General features: G+C 40.1%; 1 protein-coding gene across 4 annotated transcripts in view; it reads left to right on the forward strand.

Annotated features, from left to right (window-relative positions):
• DAZAP1 (DAZ associated protein 1) overlaps positions 1-16,483 on the forward strand; it is a 26,708-nt gene extending 10,225 nt beyond the window's left edge. For 2 of the 4 annotated variants that reach the window (XM_056336849.1, XM_056336850.1), the window contains exons 7-12: positions 4,524-4,606; positions 7,954-8,107; positions 9,567-9,596; positions 10,023-10,163; positions 11,045-11,227; positions 15,467-16,483. In XM_056336849.1, the coding sequence (XP_056192824.1) occupies positions 4,524-4,606; positions 7,954-8,107; positions 9,567-9,596; positions 10,023-10,163; positions 11,045-11,227; positions 15,467-15,639 (764 nt within the window). In that variant the 3' untranslated portion in view covers positions 15,640-16,483. The remainder of the gene's footprint in view (positions 1-4,523; positions 4,607-7,953; positions 8,108-9,566; positions 9,597-10,022; positions 10,164-11,044; positions 11,228-15,466) is intronic. The other 2 variants (XM_056336852.1, XM_056336853.1) reach the window with 1 other exon arrangement.
• The last annotated feature ends 189 nt before the right edge of the window (positions 16,484-16,672 follow it).

The raw sequence follows: 16,672 nt of genomic DNA on the forward strand, positions 1-16,672 counted from the left end.
ACTATTTCACACCATCAGAAAAGGTAGACTTTTTTTTTTTTTCTACGTTGCCTCAGGAAAAAGAATAGTTCACTGGGCAAATATCACTTCAGCTCTAGACTCTTCACCTACAGCTTTAGTTGATATCTGTGCATTTAAACATCAGATGTTTCATGTTCATTTATGGGTTTTTTTCCTAGTTTTTTTAGTTGAATGAAATTTGATTCTCAAGCCGCTCCTGTGGCTTAAGGTGCTTAAGGAGGGGAAAAAAAATGAGCAGACTTCCCTCCTATTCCACATGAAAGGTATGTTGATGTCTGTAATTGCATGGGGGGGATACTCCAGAGGACTTCTGAACATGAGACTAGAGCAGAATCCATCCACTATATGCTTTTTGTTTTGTTTAAATGGCTTCACTTAAAATTAAATAAAAACTACATAAAATAATTCTGAAATATATGTATATATTTTTTGATTGGGACATATAATCCCTGTATGCTAGGCTACTTTCTAAAAGGGGAGGAAAAAAAAAAGAACTGGGAGTTTCACTAGACTATTTAATCAAGTTGGTAACCTTTGGTCAAAATATGAAGCAAGTTTCATGTCATCCACCTTCCATTGCATCTGTCATCTGTTTGACAATTAAGAGGCAATATTTTAAATACGTGAAGCTTAGTTGCACTGACCACCTTGTAGCATGTTCTACATGCTAGAGAATAGTTTGCCATCTGAACTTTCATTTCTCTTCTGACTCATTATTAAGAAATATATTCTTCATTTCATATTTATTAAGCTGTTAAGTCTTAGTTTTATTTTTAATTTAGACATACATTTAGTGACATATTTAAGTGTTTCATAGTAAAGTATGGTAATGTTAAGTAAGTTCTTTTTTTTTTTTTTTTTTAATTTTCTCTCTGTGAATTGTTTGACTGTGATTAACGATATCTCTTTAGATTTCTTCTCTCTAGGTGATAATTTATCACAGAGGTACAGGCCAGTTCCACAGTCAGAGGAGGGACGGGCTTTGTCTTATATTGGAGTGTAAACGAAGTTTCAATATATTTGTTTTTTTGTTTTCTTGCTTGAGCTATCTTAACTGTCTTTCAGTAGACACCTTTTATTTAAGCAGAACTTAAATTCATCTGTTGAAATGCTCTAGAGCATCTGATTTTTAACTAGAGGAGGCAGTGGAGACAAAGATAACGGAATATAATTTGTGGCCGAAGTTCTGAAGTATTTCAGTAATTATTGTATCATCTAGATCTTTGTAATATCCCAGCCTTACAGCCTCTGAACAAAAGGTACTAAAACCATCATGCCTGGTTTGGGTTAATCCTAGTCACAATTAATGGCTTCTCTGCTTAAAGCTATTAAAAAAAAAAAAGTTAATAAAGAGGGCTTTGGGTCCACTTAATAGCTGGTAGCTTACAGCAGAAGTGACAGATGTGCAACAGGTTTGAAAAGCTGTATCTGTCTCCATCCTGTGTGCAGATGTCCTGCAGAATACTTTCTCCCTTAATTCATCTGACTTCCTAAACAGGGTTCTTGAATCCTGATGCTCTGGCTTTCATTTTTGTTCTGTTACATTCTTTCATGTAGCGTGGTAACTAACAGTCATCTCCAAAAATGGCCTTGCCTAGTCCCTGGGGGTGTGCTAGGAAAAATTCCTCGTAGTTTGGATTTGGTACTCCTGGTCATGCATCCCAGAACACATTTTCTCTTGCTTTCTCTTTCTGCTCTGTATTCTGTTGCAGAGAGTGCTACTCAATCTATACACTTGCCCTTCTAACATGATACCTAAATGACTGTATATTTATAAAATTTAAAAGGCCAGTTCACTGCCATCCTCTACTCACACTGTTCTGAATTTTGCATTCTTCCGTTAACGTTACCATCCTTGCATTTTTGAACCGCATGTCATTTTACTAGCTTGCTGGTAGGAGGAGGGAAAAACTATACCTGTTACTAATCCCTGCAGCCTTCGTCTACCTTCAGCTTCTCACAAGAACGCTGGGAACCAGATTATCGGTTAGTGTCAGATCTACAGCGATGCCCTTGAGGAGCTGGCTCTGTGTCTTCGAGTACCCGAGTTGTCTTTGCTTACTCGCAAAGTCCCTACCTACTTTTGTTAGCTCTCCTGCAAGCAGTGCTTTCATCAGAATTCTTCTCACAGTCCCAAGTATAAATGCAGCCAACCTTGTTACATCTTAAAAGAAAAAGTGGCTGTGGAGCCTCTGCTTCTCATGCGTTCTATTCTTGGCTAAACCAACAACTGTGAAGTAATTTACAGGTTCTTGCTGTGTTTGTTCTCCTCTCCCCCTTGGCTGCAAACCAGCGTCATTGTTGTGTTTAGTAGTCCACTTGGATTCCTGCTAAATGCAATTAGTTTCTCTAGTCTTCAGTAAAGTCGTGTCCTCCAAAAAATAAAGCTACTGGATGATAGACTTCATCACTTCTACTGTATTTAAAATTTCATGTTGTTGGGAATTTTGCTTTGTATTGTACTCTGATTTCTTCACTGTTCCTTATCTTGTGGTGTTTGACCCTTTTAACTGCCCCCCCCCCCTTTTTTTATTTATTTTCCCTTTACTGGCTTCCTCAATGACCTCTTATCCTCCTTCCTTCTCCCCCTCCAACCCCCATCCCCTTACCACAATCTATTCCTCTCCTTCATTCTTCTTGGAATTGAGTTAAACGAGCAACCTTCCTATGTAGATGGAATCAGTTGTTTTTCTTCCCCATGTCTTTTTAGATAAAGGCTGTAATACTAAATGTGTGATTTAAATACAAATACCTTTCTTTTGGCTCTAATACTTAGATTTCTAGTTAACGTCAGACAAATATATTGTGATGAAATGCTGCTCTCAGTTTTGAGGCTGCTTTCATCACAGGTCAACAAAACTTCGTTTATACTGCCAGTCTCTTGTGTGTGGGAAATGCTAAGTTTTTTCCTTTTTATTTTAAGTTTATTTTAGTGATGTCTTTTGCTCTTGTTGCTGACAGCAGAATTTGACCTGCTGCAATCTATTTTGGCCTGTATCTTTGTGTATTTTTTTATATATAAACTTTCTCTACAATAGGCCTCTTTGGGCTTACCCAACCGAGTTGGATAAGCTTAGAGAGACATTAACTGTTATAGATACTGTATTTCTGTTTAACGCTTTAGAGCAATATATGGCTGCTGTCAGCACTAGCTGCAAAGCAAAATGCAAACCAAGGGGGAAATCTTGGGTTTCAGAAAAGCAGAAATGCATCCATGTTCCATATGCTTTTGATGCCGCACCTCGTTTTTTCTTTCTAATTTTTATTGCTCTACCGTTAGCTAATATAAAGAATGGCACAATTTATGTACTGCATGTGTTCTTACCTTTCCTGGGATTTGGTTGTAACACCAGCAGTGAGTGGTTGATGGCATGAACCAGCCTCTGCGTTCTGTGAGATTAACCACTATTTTGCCACTCTCTCGGCAGTATCAGCAGCTACAACCTAAGTGCAGGGGTTCTCAAAGTGTAACCTCAGAAAGTGATTTAGTCCTGGGGCTTTGCCTCTTTTTTTTTCCTCTTTTTTTTTTTTTTTTTTCTTTCTCCTTTTTATTCCAGTGTCTTCTACAGATATCAGACACTCCCCTGCAACCTTTTAAAAAGCTGCTGGATTCAGCTGAGCCACCACCACTGAGGGCTGTGGTCAGATAGAAGGGAATGAGCCACCCTTGGGGATCTGGAGCAGTTAGTAGCAATGTCTTGGGCAAAAAGAGGGACTCAAAAGTGTTGCATAGATTTTTCAAGAGAAAACCAGCAGGAAATATAAGAAATAAAACAGATTAAGGGATTTGATGGCAAGTTAACTGCATTCTGTATAAGCAACACTTCTTTAGTTGGCAGGGGCTGTTGTGTGTGGAAGGAGTAATGTCTGTTGTGCTTTTTCTAAGGTGTGGAAAACTTGAGAACCTCTGATCTAGGTTGTTAGTTTCTGAAGCTTCTCATTCATCCATGGAGTGGTAAAATTTTTCATGCTTTTAACAGCTACATTTCAAAGACGACGTTCTTATTTTCCATGGGAAATATTCCCTAATTGGAAGGTGGGAGAAGGGATGGGAGGAAGTTGCTTTGCAGCTTTGGGGAACAGGGACATAATAGGTTTTCCTTGGGAACCTAGTCTGAATCAAAGATAGGAGCAGCAACTTGACTTTAATCCACTGTCCCACAAGTATTTTGTTTTTAATTGTGGCACAGTTAGATTTATAACTGAGTACTTTTTTTTTTCCCCATTTCCTGGTAGGTAGGTTAGGAATAAAATCAAATTAAAAGATAGTTAACAAGCTGAGTTTGTAAAGTTGCATGTGTGAAACCAAGATGGGGCATTAATTGCCTAATTACACGAAGTAAATTGCAATTTTCTCAGATTGACTTTCTTTGAAAATTTAACACAAGCCTCGGTTATCTGAAACCCCTGCTTGAACCCTTGGTCCGCCCCTAATACTGTTCATCATCCTGTTTTGTGTCACAACACCCTGCTACCTTGATTCACTCTTCGTCGTTGGCTAGGTTTTGGATTTATTACTTTCGAGGACGAACAATCAGTGGACCAGGCTGTCAACATGCATTTTCACGACATCATGGGCAAAAAAGTGTGTAGTTGTAGTTTTATTTTACCTTAAGAAAGAACCAAGTCTTGGGCAACTAGCAATTTCACTGGTGAATAAAACTTCAAAATTTATAGGCTGGAGAGCACGTAAGTCCAAATTCGAGGCTTTATCCATGAAGGTGGGGAAAGTCTTCTGAGTTTGCTTAAGTGGGTGAGGGAGGCAGTTAGCTTGTGTTGTAGCCCGTAGAGGAGAGAGATCTTGAAAGCCTGAGAACTTAGGCTGTGGGCTGTTTTGTTTTGGGTAAGGCCTTGTGCTTACAGACCTGGGGGGTTGCTCTGCCTGAGTGTAGCTTACCAGTGAATTGATGGTGATTGCCTTTGTTTTGAGCACTTTTTTTTGTTTTGCAAGGATGGAAGTTAGTTGTTCGGAGCTGTTTGAAAATCAGAATCCCAATGAAATCAGAGTTGTTCAAGGCTTGGTTTAAGATACCACTCCTTCAGATGTGTATTTGATACTCAAATTTTGAGGTGGTGTGAGACGATCTCCTTTATGTAATCTTAAACTTGAAAAGAAAAAAAAAAAACATCATGAAGGATTGGTTTTTTAAAAAAATTGGGTCACTTACTGTGAAACTTTGATACAAACCCACGTACTCTATATAGTATTTAACCACAATGCAGTTAAGTGACCTCTGGTTGTTTCATCTTCATACTGTGTTGTCAGCAAATGGATGTTTGATAGGGAGGCATTTTTTAGGCTAGCTTTGATGTTACTGGGTAAGGAACCTGCTTCTACCTGTGGAAAAACACTAAAAGCAAAGTAAATTGTTGCAGGACACCCAAGTCTTATACAGAGAGAATAATAACTTCTTAAAGAAAAATTAACCAGAGGAAGTTCTGGTAAATCTAAAGTCCTAGCAGCTTTCCAGTATATCCACAGTTTTTAAAATAAGCATTAAAACTGCTGACCTTAGAGTGAATAGATTTTAAGGCAACGTGAGAACAGTCACTTTCCTTAAATTATTGTGCTGTATAATTTTGCATTATATTTTGAAGTCTCTATGTACTGATACTTCACAAGCATTTATTTAGCTAGCAGGGGATACATTCTTGCATGTTAGTGGAATTTTGGTTAATTATGCAGAATATAATGCTTTTTATTTCTGTGAACTTGTTTTGGGGTTGAGGGGTGGGCTGACTTCCTAATGATGGAAATGAAGAAACGTGCTTGCGTAATCAAGAACATTAGCATATGTTCTTGATTACTAGTATTTTCCTCTTGTGAGCTGCTGAGCATTCCCATTTCTGAGCAGGTGTACTGACAGCAGTAAATTTACATTGGTATGTGTATGAATTACCTATATCCTACATACATCCTGGGCTCTTTCCTTGGAATTGCCTTGTACTTAGGCGAACCACTGAAATGAGAGGTCGTATCACAAAGCAGCATGCTAGATATAAATAGGAACAAAGGACAGTGCTGGAAAAGTGTGGAGAGCTGTGTGTGAGCCTTGGAAATGTCACCTCTTACTGTCTGCTTTCAGAATATGGTAGTGCTAATTCAGAGTTCTTTGTTGTTTCCCAAACAATCTCAGTTCCAAAATGAAATAATCTATTTTTGCCGTTTTTTTTTTTTCCTTTCAATGACATAAAAAGCAGAAATATGCAGTGTTTTATTAGCTAGGAGCAACAGAGATGCCTCATTTCTTGGTGTAAGCTGGGCTTCAGACAGGTGTAGAATTTTAACCTCAGCACTAAGAATATTGCAGGGGGATTTTTCAGTCCTCAGTTTGGCATTTCACAGCTTCTAAATGTGCACTGAAAAATTAATGGGAATTCTTCCACATAGCTTAATGAACTCCAGATACTCCGCTTTCTTTCATTGACTAATAATGCCTACTTTAAAAAATGGTATCTCTCTTTTTTTTTTTTTTTTGCAGTTAAAAAGGTATTGCTGAAATGAATCCATATGTTGTTGAAAGGGGAAAAAAATTAAAATTGCAAGAAGGACTCTGCTTTTGTTAGCAATAACTGAATTCCCTCAAGGCAAATGTGTTAAGACTCATTAATTTGAGTCCTTTGAAAAATTCCCTTGATTCCTCTCTGGAAGGGCCTTCAGCTGACAGAGATTTGGTTACTGTCATGTCTAATGTCCTTGGGGCATCTGCAGTGGGGTGGGGGTGGGGGGCTTTGTCCTTGCCTTGTGCCTGTTTCCTGTTTGTTCTCTGACATGAATGGTTTTTAAGACATGGCAGGAAGAATTCTGAGTACTTTATTTTCCATACTACTCAGGCCCATCGATGATTGAGATTTATTTTCTTTGTACTCTGGCACCCATTAAAATTAATCATAAAATAAAAAAGACTTTAATTCAGCATGCATGAGTGCTGAGAGTGTTTCATTAAATCAGAATCTGGATTTTTTTTTGAGAGAGAGATTTATATTGAATGTGCAGCTTATTTTAAGTAGGTCAAATGCACTTATTTGATGGCTTGGAACACTAGGACATTTTATCTTTGAATAAAATAAGTTAAGCACTGTGGCTTACTAATTTTAAAACCAGGAGGGCTTTTGTCACTGACTTAACACAGTATGAAGATTTGCTTCTTATTGACTCAACTGTCCATTTTTATTACTTGCATGTTTGTTTACTTTTTTGTTAGATGTAATGTAAGATTCTCTTATCACATCCATTCCCTCTGACATTGTTTGAGTTAATTGAGATTCTTTAAGCGTTAGCCTGGGGAAGGTAAGTCTTTATCTTCCATTAGACATTTAAATAAAATCTTAAGTTTAAAAACAAACAAACAAACAAAAAAAAAATCAACCAAACAAATGTGTGTTTCTCAGGTATGAGCAGAGCTGAAATTGCAGTTAGATGGGGTGGGTTTAAACTGTAACTTTCAAATGAACCCCAAACATGTTTGTATGGTTAAAGCATTAGTACCCTTTTTCAGAGCGTACTCTTTACTCAAAGTTCTTTTTAAATGGCAAATGTCATCTTTGTACCTCCTGCCTTAAGTGTTAAATTAGTATATAAGTAATTTAAAAGATTATCCTTGTTTTAAGTGAAGAGCCGTTGTAAGAGGGTACTGCTGTTTTAAGATTAAAGCCGATGAAAACTGTACTATGACGAAACAGAAGTGATTTGTAGGATATGTTTTTCTTGAAATACCTCAATAGTAGGACTTGTAACATCTTACCATCAAGTATATTGTACCTGAGAAACATTTTAAATTACTGGCCTTAAGTTTAATAATTATTTAAGTATTTAGACATAAGTCATAAGATGCTAAGTGTAGTCTTAAGTGTAATTAAGGGTGTGTGTGAAGGGAAGGGGGGTATATTAACCCACACCATCTCTCCTAAATGGTGACTCTGTTTGTTTAGGTGGAGGTGAAACGTGCAGAACCTCGGGATAGTAAAAGCCAAACTCCAGGGCCGCCTGGTGCCAGTCAGTGGGGAAGCAGGATCATGCCAAGTGCTGCCAACGGTTGGGCAGGGCAGCCCCCTCCGACCTGGCAACAAGGATACGGCCCGCAAGGTACAGCTTCAGTTGTCTCACGGTGTCTCCTTTGCAGCTTACTGGTAATTTGGCTTTCTGGCAAATGATGGTATTCCCAGGCTTATCAATGCTGTTGCCCTGCTGGATTCCTGAGAGCAGAACTAAAATTCCACGTGTCAGACCTTCCCAAGTCTGCTGAGATTGTTCCTTCACTTCTTTTCCCAAAAAACCTGGTTTCACAGGGCACAAGTCAGTGGGTTATGCCGAATCTGGCATGTGTCCCAGGTGGTGCTTTACCCGTTTGGTTTGGTTCTGGCACATTTTTTGGTAACGTGGAGAAGGTGTTGAGCAAGCTCAATGGCTCAAGTTATGGCTCCAACTGCGGGATTGTGGCTTGCATGAGACCCTAATGAAGATTTTTGTCGGAATACAGGTTTTCAAGGATGAGGCAGTTTCAGAGGAAGTTCTAAGTAACATTTAAAAGGGATGAGAGGAAAACAGATGGTCTTCTCTTTGGATTTTATTGCTTAATGTAGCCTGGAAAGATAACAAGTGGCTATGGGGTAGCAGTGGTGCAGGGGAGCACTTACTGCGTATAATTTTCTTGATTTAGCTTGAACCCTTCAGGGCTGAAAGAAGCAGCCGCATGTTTTGGTTTGGTGGCTCTAATTCACACAAGGTTTTGGAGATGGGATAAATGCGCTGAGTTCCTCCGAAGACAGTTTTGATAACTTACAGAGAAGTATGGTGGTATATGAGTTGTGTTTGACATAACAGAACTTACTTGTTCTGATATGAGAAATTTTCACCTTGGGGGGCTAAAAGGAGTGTCACTGCTTCATCTGTTGCTACTGCTGACGATACCTCAGTGGAAGGATTGTTTGTTTCCCTGTGGTGCTTATTAACTTGAAGGCTGCAGCTGAGGTTTTGACACACTGCATAGATGTGCTAATCTGCGTCTGTGCACATTGAGAAACTAGATGATTTTCAATGTGGTTATTTGTAGAGAAAATGATATCTGATCTACTGGAAAGATTAATGTAAAACATAAATGCATTTATCTTTGCATTCATTGTAGCATTAAGATTGAGATTATAATGATGTTATGGTTTAAAAACTTCAAAAGTAACTAGGATAAACCAGGTAGTATATCAAAAATGCTTTGGATATGTAGTGTGCTGTGTTTTTACTCTTTATACTAGAGTTTTTGTACTTGGTATGCTTGCAACTCTTAAACGCTCCATCTGATTGGAGTTTGGGGACCTCTGTCTCTTCTGTGCGTTATTTGCTGAATGATTCGGAGTCTTTCAAGAAGTGCATATTCAGAAATAGACCAAGACTGTTCCTTGGACTATAAAAATAAATCTCTTAAGAGACACTGGGTGGATATCCAGCCTATTCCAGAGCCCAGAGCAAGATCAACCTTCCTTTAAATCATTCCTGTTTCATAGCATAAAGCTTTAATGCCTGTATAAGTCGCTTTTTTGTTCTGTTTTAGGGATGTGGGTGCCAGCTGGACAGGCAATTGGTAAGTACATTATATGGGACCGATTTTAAAAGAAAAATCCTACTGAGAGAGGGTGTGGTTTCTTTAAGAATTCACAGTGATTTGTGCATTTCTGTGGTATTGAACTTACATTTAAAAGCTTGATTGAATTTGTCCTGAAAGAACAAAAGGTAGTGTATTCTTAACAAATCAGTAATGAAAGCTGACATACATCCTGCTGTTGCCAGCCACACTAATTTGTTATCAAGGAATTACATTCTAAACTGCAATTATTTACAGTAGGGATACTTGGAGGAGTAGTATTTCTCAAAGTAAGAATTCATAGAAAGCTGAGACTGCGTCTGAAATCTGTCAAAACAGCTTTACCCCATCTAGAGGATGCTGACTTAAGCAGCAACTTCTTGTTATTAAAGGCGCTTTGGTTCTTGGTTTCTTTTCATTTTCTAGGTGGATATGGACCACCTCCTCCAGGAAGAGGAGCCCCTCCACCACCACCACCTTTTACCTCATACATAGTCTCTACACCTCCAGGAGGATTCCCACCTCCACAAGGATTTCCACAGGGCTATGGCACCCCTCCACCATTTAGTAAGTGACCTACAGGATTTGAGTATAGTCCTTCACCAAATCCAGTTTTCAGCTTTTGCTCACCTTTCTGTGGATGTGGATTTTCCATGTCCGTCCTCCCCATTTTATCTATCTTTAGAGGTTTTGCCTAGAACCTATATTCTGGGCTATAATAAACTATGTAAGTATTTTTGTCAGTGAGTTGGGTTATTTTTTGTCTTGGGTGTGGTAATGCTTTACACTCTCTAGTTCAAATCTGTGTTGCTAAACAAATCTACATTTATTGTAAACCCCTTTTATGGCATCTGAGAGAGAAGTTAGAGACTACTGCATGATGACCTGGGCTAGAGACAGGCTGGGATTTTCAGAGAAGCTTAAGGACTTAAGGTCACCACTGGCACTGGAAATGTAAGCAGGATTTTAGCACCTACTCCGTCAGGCCACCTTTTGAAAAGTCTGGTCACAAACCTGGCTTAAAAGAGAAGGCGGAAAATAGCACCCAGTTATCTAGAGCTACTTGTTCTGCTACAAAGAAACTGTTTGGGATATCTTTTTTTTCCTCCTAAGATGTTGAATAATACGGCTTCCTCCTCATGTCTGTGAGCACATAGTTTGGTCCCTACTTCTACTTTATCACTTTCGCTTTGCTGGCTGCTCATGTGGCTGCACTCTTCCTATGGGGTGAGATTTTTCACGTCAGAAGGTGTGTTAATGGGGTCTTTTAGGCACAGTGGTTGCCAGAGTGTGAGAGTAAACGTATGGTCAGCTGTAGATAACAAACACTTTTGTTTTAATAGACTTGTAAGTGTCTAAAAAATTGTATTGTACTCAAAAGTCAAGCAGGAAGTCAGGGTGGTGTTTACCTGTGCCTTTTCACATGTTTTGTGTTTTCCTTGTTTCAGGTTTTGGTTATGGTGCTCCACCTCCTCCACCTGACCAGTTTGCCCCACCTGGAGTACCCCCTCCGCCTGCCACTCCAGGGGCAGCACCACTAGCTTTTCCACCACCACCACCACCATCTCAGGCAACTCAGGACATGAGCAAACCCCCAACTGCTCAGCCAGAATTCCCTTATAGTCAGTTTGGTAAGTAACTTATATAAAATAAACTCAGCTTGATCTTTCTTCCCTTCTTGCTTTTTTTTCATACTGGGGTAGAAAGTCGGTGTTCAGAAACAGTTTGCTAATGCTGAAGGCACTTTCTCCAGGATGGGAATGCCAACCACCAGCTTTCAAGCGATCCTTAAGTCATGCAGTGTTCTAGCCAGAGGGTATTTTCTTAACTCTAAACCATTGCTCATATGCTGTGAAATAGTCTTCAGAGATTTGTGCACTGGTAGGATAAGTTACTGATTTGTGCTCTTCCTGAATCTGTAGTTAAAACTTTTTTTTTTCTCCAAAAGCTTCACAGAGCTTGTAGTCAACTTTGTGTAACTGACTTTGATCAGGTTAGAGAATAGACTTCAAGAGAAAGAAGAGCATGGAGAGACAAGCAGTACAGGGTACAAGAATCCAAGCTGCATGCCTTTTCCTCCCTTCCCCCCATTCCTTTCCTGTCTATTTCAAGTTACAGTTCTGTCAGAAGCGTGTAAAACTTAATTATGCTATATAGATAACTGTTTCAGATAGCCAATAGAATACATTGATGTAAAATTTTCAAGGCAGGCAGGCAGCACTACCAAAAAAACCCCAACCCAACCCTAAAGTTGCTAAGACAGGTGCTTTTGCTCCTGTGTAAAATGTCTGTTCCTCCCTGTGGAACCTGCGAGGGAATTCTCATCTTGTTCTTCCCCTCGGCCCTGTTTTTGACCAGTGTTCTCCAAAGAGCTCTCTGTGGCATACTGCCTTTTTTTCAGGGATTGTAATTGGTCATTTTTTACTTCTGAAGTGTCACTTTTGCATGCAGTAGGCCCGTGGATTAAGACTGTTCCTACCTGAACACATTCTCCATGTGTGTTAGTGCCTGCCTGCTTCATTTGAAGTCTTCATTCTGAAGCCTACAGAAACTCTTTCAAAATGAACACTTCATAAAGTTATTTAAATAGATACTCTTCAAAGTTCCAAAAATGTAAAACAGACTCGGAAGGAAGATCAGTCTTTTAGATGTCTTTATAAAGCAAGCATATGATCTCATGTTGATGAATTTGAAATGTTTTTAGATTTGTTTGTTATAAACAGAGTTGCTTTCATAGCGAGCTTTGCCCTTGTGACTCAAGAGGAAGTTTCTCTCATCTTGCCAAAACTTGTCTCATTGCAGACTCTTTTTTGAAGAGGGGTTGACCCTACTAAATAAAGTATAGGTCCATGTACAATCATTTATATTCTGTGGGGAGATATTTGTGATGTGTTGGAAGTTTAGGAAGAATCTGCCATCCAACATTGTGAAAAACTGGGGAGGGGGCATCCCAGTATTTGGTGTGGATGGAACCACTTGCCTCTTGTATATTCCAGGAAACCTCTTTGCCAGTGAAATACTTCAGGTATTCTTAGTCTCTTAAGAGTGCTGGGTAGGGGGGAGGAAGAGGTGTGTAGTTCTGCATTTTGAGGAAGAAGGCTAAGAAGGTTAGTTGTTTACACCACAACTGTAGTTAGTCTCCCACCTCAGTGTGTAGAAAGCTGTTACAAGTGCTGACAGGGGTGGAGGTATTTAATATGCCACAGTACCAAGGAATCATTCACCTGTTCATAAAGCTATGTGTAAAATCTTTTAAACTTTTTAAAGGAGCTTCTGCACTTCATGTGATTGCAAATTTGTTAGCAGCGTTGCTGTACGATAGGCAGTCTGGGTGACCTGCATGTCTTTACATAAATGTATAAAGCTTAGGGGCTTTAAAGAGGCACTGAGTTATCTAATCATTATGGCATTTTAAGATTTGTCCTGGCTTGACAGCATCTTAAATGCTGCTATGTTTGCAGCTAGGGTGAATGTAAACACAAGTAAATGAAATACTAACATGGGTGTGTCTCCCTCACCCTGAAAAATTATCTCTGTACAGGGCTCTCTTGGGGTTCGTCACCCTGGTCTCCTCATTTCTTACTAGGGCTGGGTTCCTATTCTCAAGACCCTTCAGGCTACGCGCCAATACTTTGTTTACACTCTTATGGTCAGGCTGAGCAGTGAGAAGCCTAGGTAGGTGGTGCCTCTTTACAACCAATGCTCTTGATGTATCTGCGTTTGGGAAATTAACTTGTGTTTCTTGCAGGGTCTCTGTTAAGAGGGTGGTGGTGGGGGAAGCGATGTGACTCAAATGTTTACTTTCGTGAGTTAAGGGCAATACAGTTCTTTCTGTTCATTAGCTGGCTGAAGTGAAAACTCACAGCTGAGGTACGAATGACGCTGCTCTTCGCTTCCCAAGCTGCTGCGTTGGTGAGGTTTTTTCCTGTGTGTAATTGAACTGAGCTCAGGTTTTAAGCGAGGAGAGTAAAACCCTAATGGTTGGCACGGCTCGCTTAGAGAACAGAGGCGCTGGTGCAAGCTGAGAGCTGCAGCAGTAATTAAGAAAGCAGGGCAAAGACAGTATGTACTTAAATGTCTGGCCGTTCAGGTTTATGTTGTAGGTTTCATTTGTGATAAACAAATTGAGAGCTGTTGTTTCCACCACTTAATGTTGTAACACTGCAGCGTAGGGTGAGAATAACTTGGGGTTTTTTTCCTGCTCTGAGCTCCACCCCTTGGCAAACAATTAAATTGTATTTTTGGTTGCCTGCTTATCTCTGTCTGAAAAAATAACTGGATTAGCATTTTAAGCTAATAGACGCCTGTGATAGATGCGTTTTAATGCTCATTAGTGGTAGCAAGTCCTGAGAGACAGGCAGAGCTTGAAATTGAAATACTGGAGACATGCTAAGAGACTTTGTTTTGGATTAAGAGAGTTAAACCTGCTTTAAGCCTGCATAGAGAGAAGCAGAACTGCGGAAATGTGCTTAGTAATTAGGATTCTTAATACCATCTTTCTTAGCAGAGGCTTGCACCGATGCCACTATTATGATTAAGAGTTGTATTTAATTATGGGAACTTTCATTAAATTTCTCAGTGTTCTTAATTTACATCTAGTTGTCTTTTTGTGTTGGCAGCAAGAATTCCAGCAAGTCTTCAGTCCTTCACCCTTTCTCCCCATCACCAAATTCTCCTTACTCTAAACCTATTCCGAATCCGGTCTTTGGCACGGATTACGTTGCAGAGCGGTGGCTGCAGCTTTGCTGAGTAGGCAGAAGGACAACATGGCAGGAGACAAGGAGCATTTAGTTCCTCAGATTGAGAAAGAACAAGATAAATGTTAACTTGCAGCATGCATTAGCATAAAAACTTCAGTTGAGGTGCGGTACCTCTTCAGGCTTAAAATTAACTGGGCTGGGATGCAGTTGGTGTCATAGGGGACGTAGGAGAAGGGCTTTACGGTTGCTTACTGACTGCTGCTTCTCTGTAGCTGGGTTGGGAGTGTTGGCCACCATCTGCGGTAGCAACAGGGTGTCAGCTTCTGAAACGGAGCGTTCGTTTTTTTGAACTTGCAACAAATACGTTTCGGCCTGTCTGTGCAGTGAGTTTTGGGGGAAGATGTTGGGTCTTCCCAGGGGCAGCTTTGGGCCAAGGGCTCTGCTCTAAACTATGACGGGTGCGGTAGTTTCAGCCTTTTGGATTCTGCTTTGCCAACTTTGCCCCCTCGTGTTTCAATTTATGTTTTTTGAATTGAGTGTTCCTTGGAAAAAAAGGCTGATTAGTTAATAAAATGTTTGGACAGAAGTACTCTGGGTTTTTTGAAAGGGAATTTAAGATTGTCTTCTCCAGTGTGTCTTTTCAGCGAAGGAAGCTTTTTGACTGTCCAGGGAAGACGGTGAAGCTGACTGTGCAGTGCCAGTCCAGTAACTCTGTGCAGTCAGCCTGAGGTGCTGCAGTGTAATAGCTGTGAGGTCTCAGGAAAAAATTCCTTGCTACTGCATCTCTGCTGAGCCTGACAGTGCTAGTTTTTAGCTAATAACCCAACCCAAAGAAATGAAAAATAATATTTGGAATGAGCTGACAGCAAACCTGCAAGCCACTTCAAGCTTCTGAACAGCCGTAATGTGATAGTGTCGCTGCCAGTCTGGGTAGGGTTATCTCAGAAGGCAAAATTCATGCTGTTCCTGCTTACCTGTTCGGTTCTGTGTAGAGAAGGTGATTTGTAAGGTCAGTTGCGAGAACTGGAAGCTGCTGCTCATCGTAACATGTGTGTTCCTGAGGCTGGGCATGGAGGGAGGGGAGCAGCACCAGGTTTTGAATTTTCGCCTCTGTTGTGCGTGTGGGTGATCTGGAAGCTGACTCTGCTGCCTTTTTCCCTTTCTCCCCAGGGTATGGACAAGACTTGAGTGGTTTTGGACAAGGTTTCTCTGATCCCAGCCAGCAGCCCCCTCCCTATGGAGGCCCCTCGGTGCAACCATCAAGTGGCCCACCTGCAGGAGGAAGTGGGTTTGGACGAGGACAGAACCATAACGTGCAAGGATTTCACCCTTACAGGCGCTAACGTGGGCTGGCAATCAGGGAATTCTGTCCACACAGGGATGTCTGGTACCAGCCGAACCCAGGAATCCCAGACTTCTGAACTTGTGACAATCACATACTTGATGGAAGAAAAACCTAACAACATTTTTTTTTTTTTTTTTTTTTTGGGGGTGGGGTGGGGGAAGATGGCTTCTGAAGGCAAAGCTGTGGGTGTTTGGACTGCAGTTTTTAAATATTTTCCTTTCTCTTACCCATCAGCACAAATAAAGAAAATGTCACTGGTTCAAACTACAGGGTTTTAAAAATGTCTTCAGCTTTAATTCAAAACTTCAGGTTTCTTTTTTTTGAAATTATTTTTCCTGAGCCTTTGTTTTACCATATATTGTAAACTTTTATGTTTAAAAGAAAAAAAATATATACATTTACAGATTGTGAAATTTTTAAGAGAAATTTTCTACTATGTATGCTGGCTTATTTTTTAATTTAAAACAGGGTTTCCGTTAGCACTGTTGGAAGTGAGGGTAAGCTGTGACCCCTTACTCCTGACATTAGTGGTGGGGTGGATGGTTCAGAAACTCTGGGAGTTAAAAGAAATCTACTGAGTGTATTTTGCTTTTGTTACCTGATGGTATAGAACTGGTAACAAGGCAGGTGCAGACTTGTTGACGCACAGAGTCACTTATGAAGCATGGTGTTAGAGCTGCGCTTCAAATGCTTTCAAATCCTCTGTGGATTTCATTAGGGGTTAACGGAGGCCTTGTTAAGATGTAGATTTCCCTCAGGCAAAAGGTTTAGGTGCATTTTGCACTAACCAGTGATTACCCCTGGTTTGAATAAAGAGAAGTACATTTGGATTAGAAACACAAGCCTGTCTCCATTTTTCTTTTTCTTTTGACAAAAAAGTTTCTTGTGAATTTGTCTTTTCATGAGAAATCAATTGGCAGCCTTGAAAATCATCTCTTAACATCAGCATACAGGCTTACGCTGTGCCTCAATGGGCTGTTACACTACTAGCAGTGGAATTAAGTCAGCAGTTCTCCATGCCTATTCAACTC

This window comes from Falco biarmicus, chromosome 4 (genome assembly GCF_023638135.1).
Source record: "Falco biarmicus isolate bFalBia1 chromosome 4, bFalBia1.pri, whole genome shotgun sequence".
NCBI classification, from domain to species: Eukaryota; Metazoa; Chordata; class Aves; order Falconiformes; family Falconidae; genus Falco; species Falco biarmicus.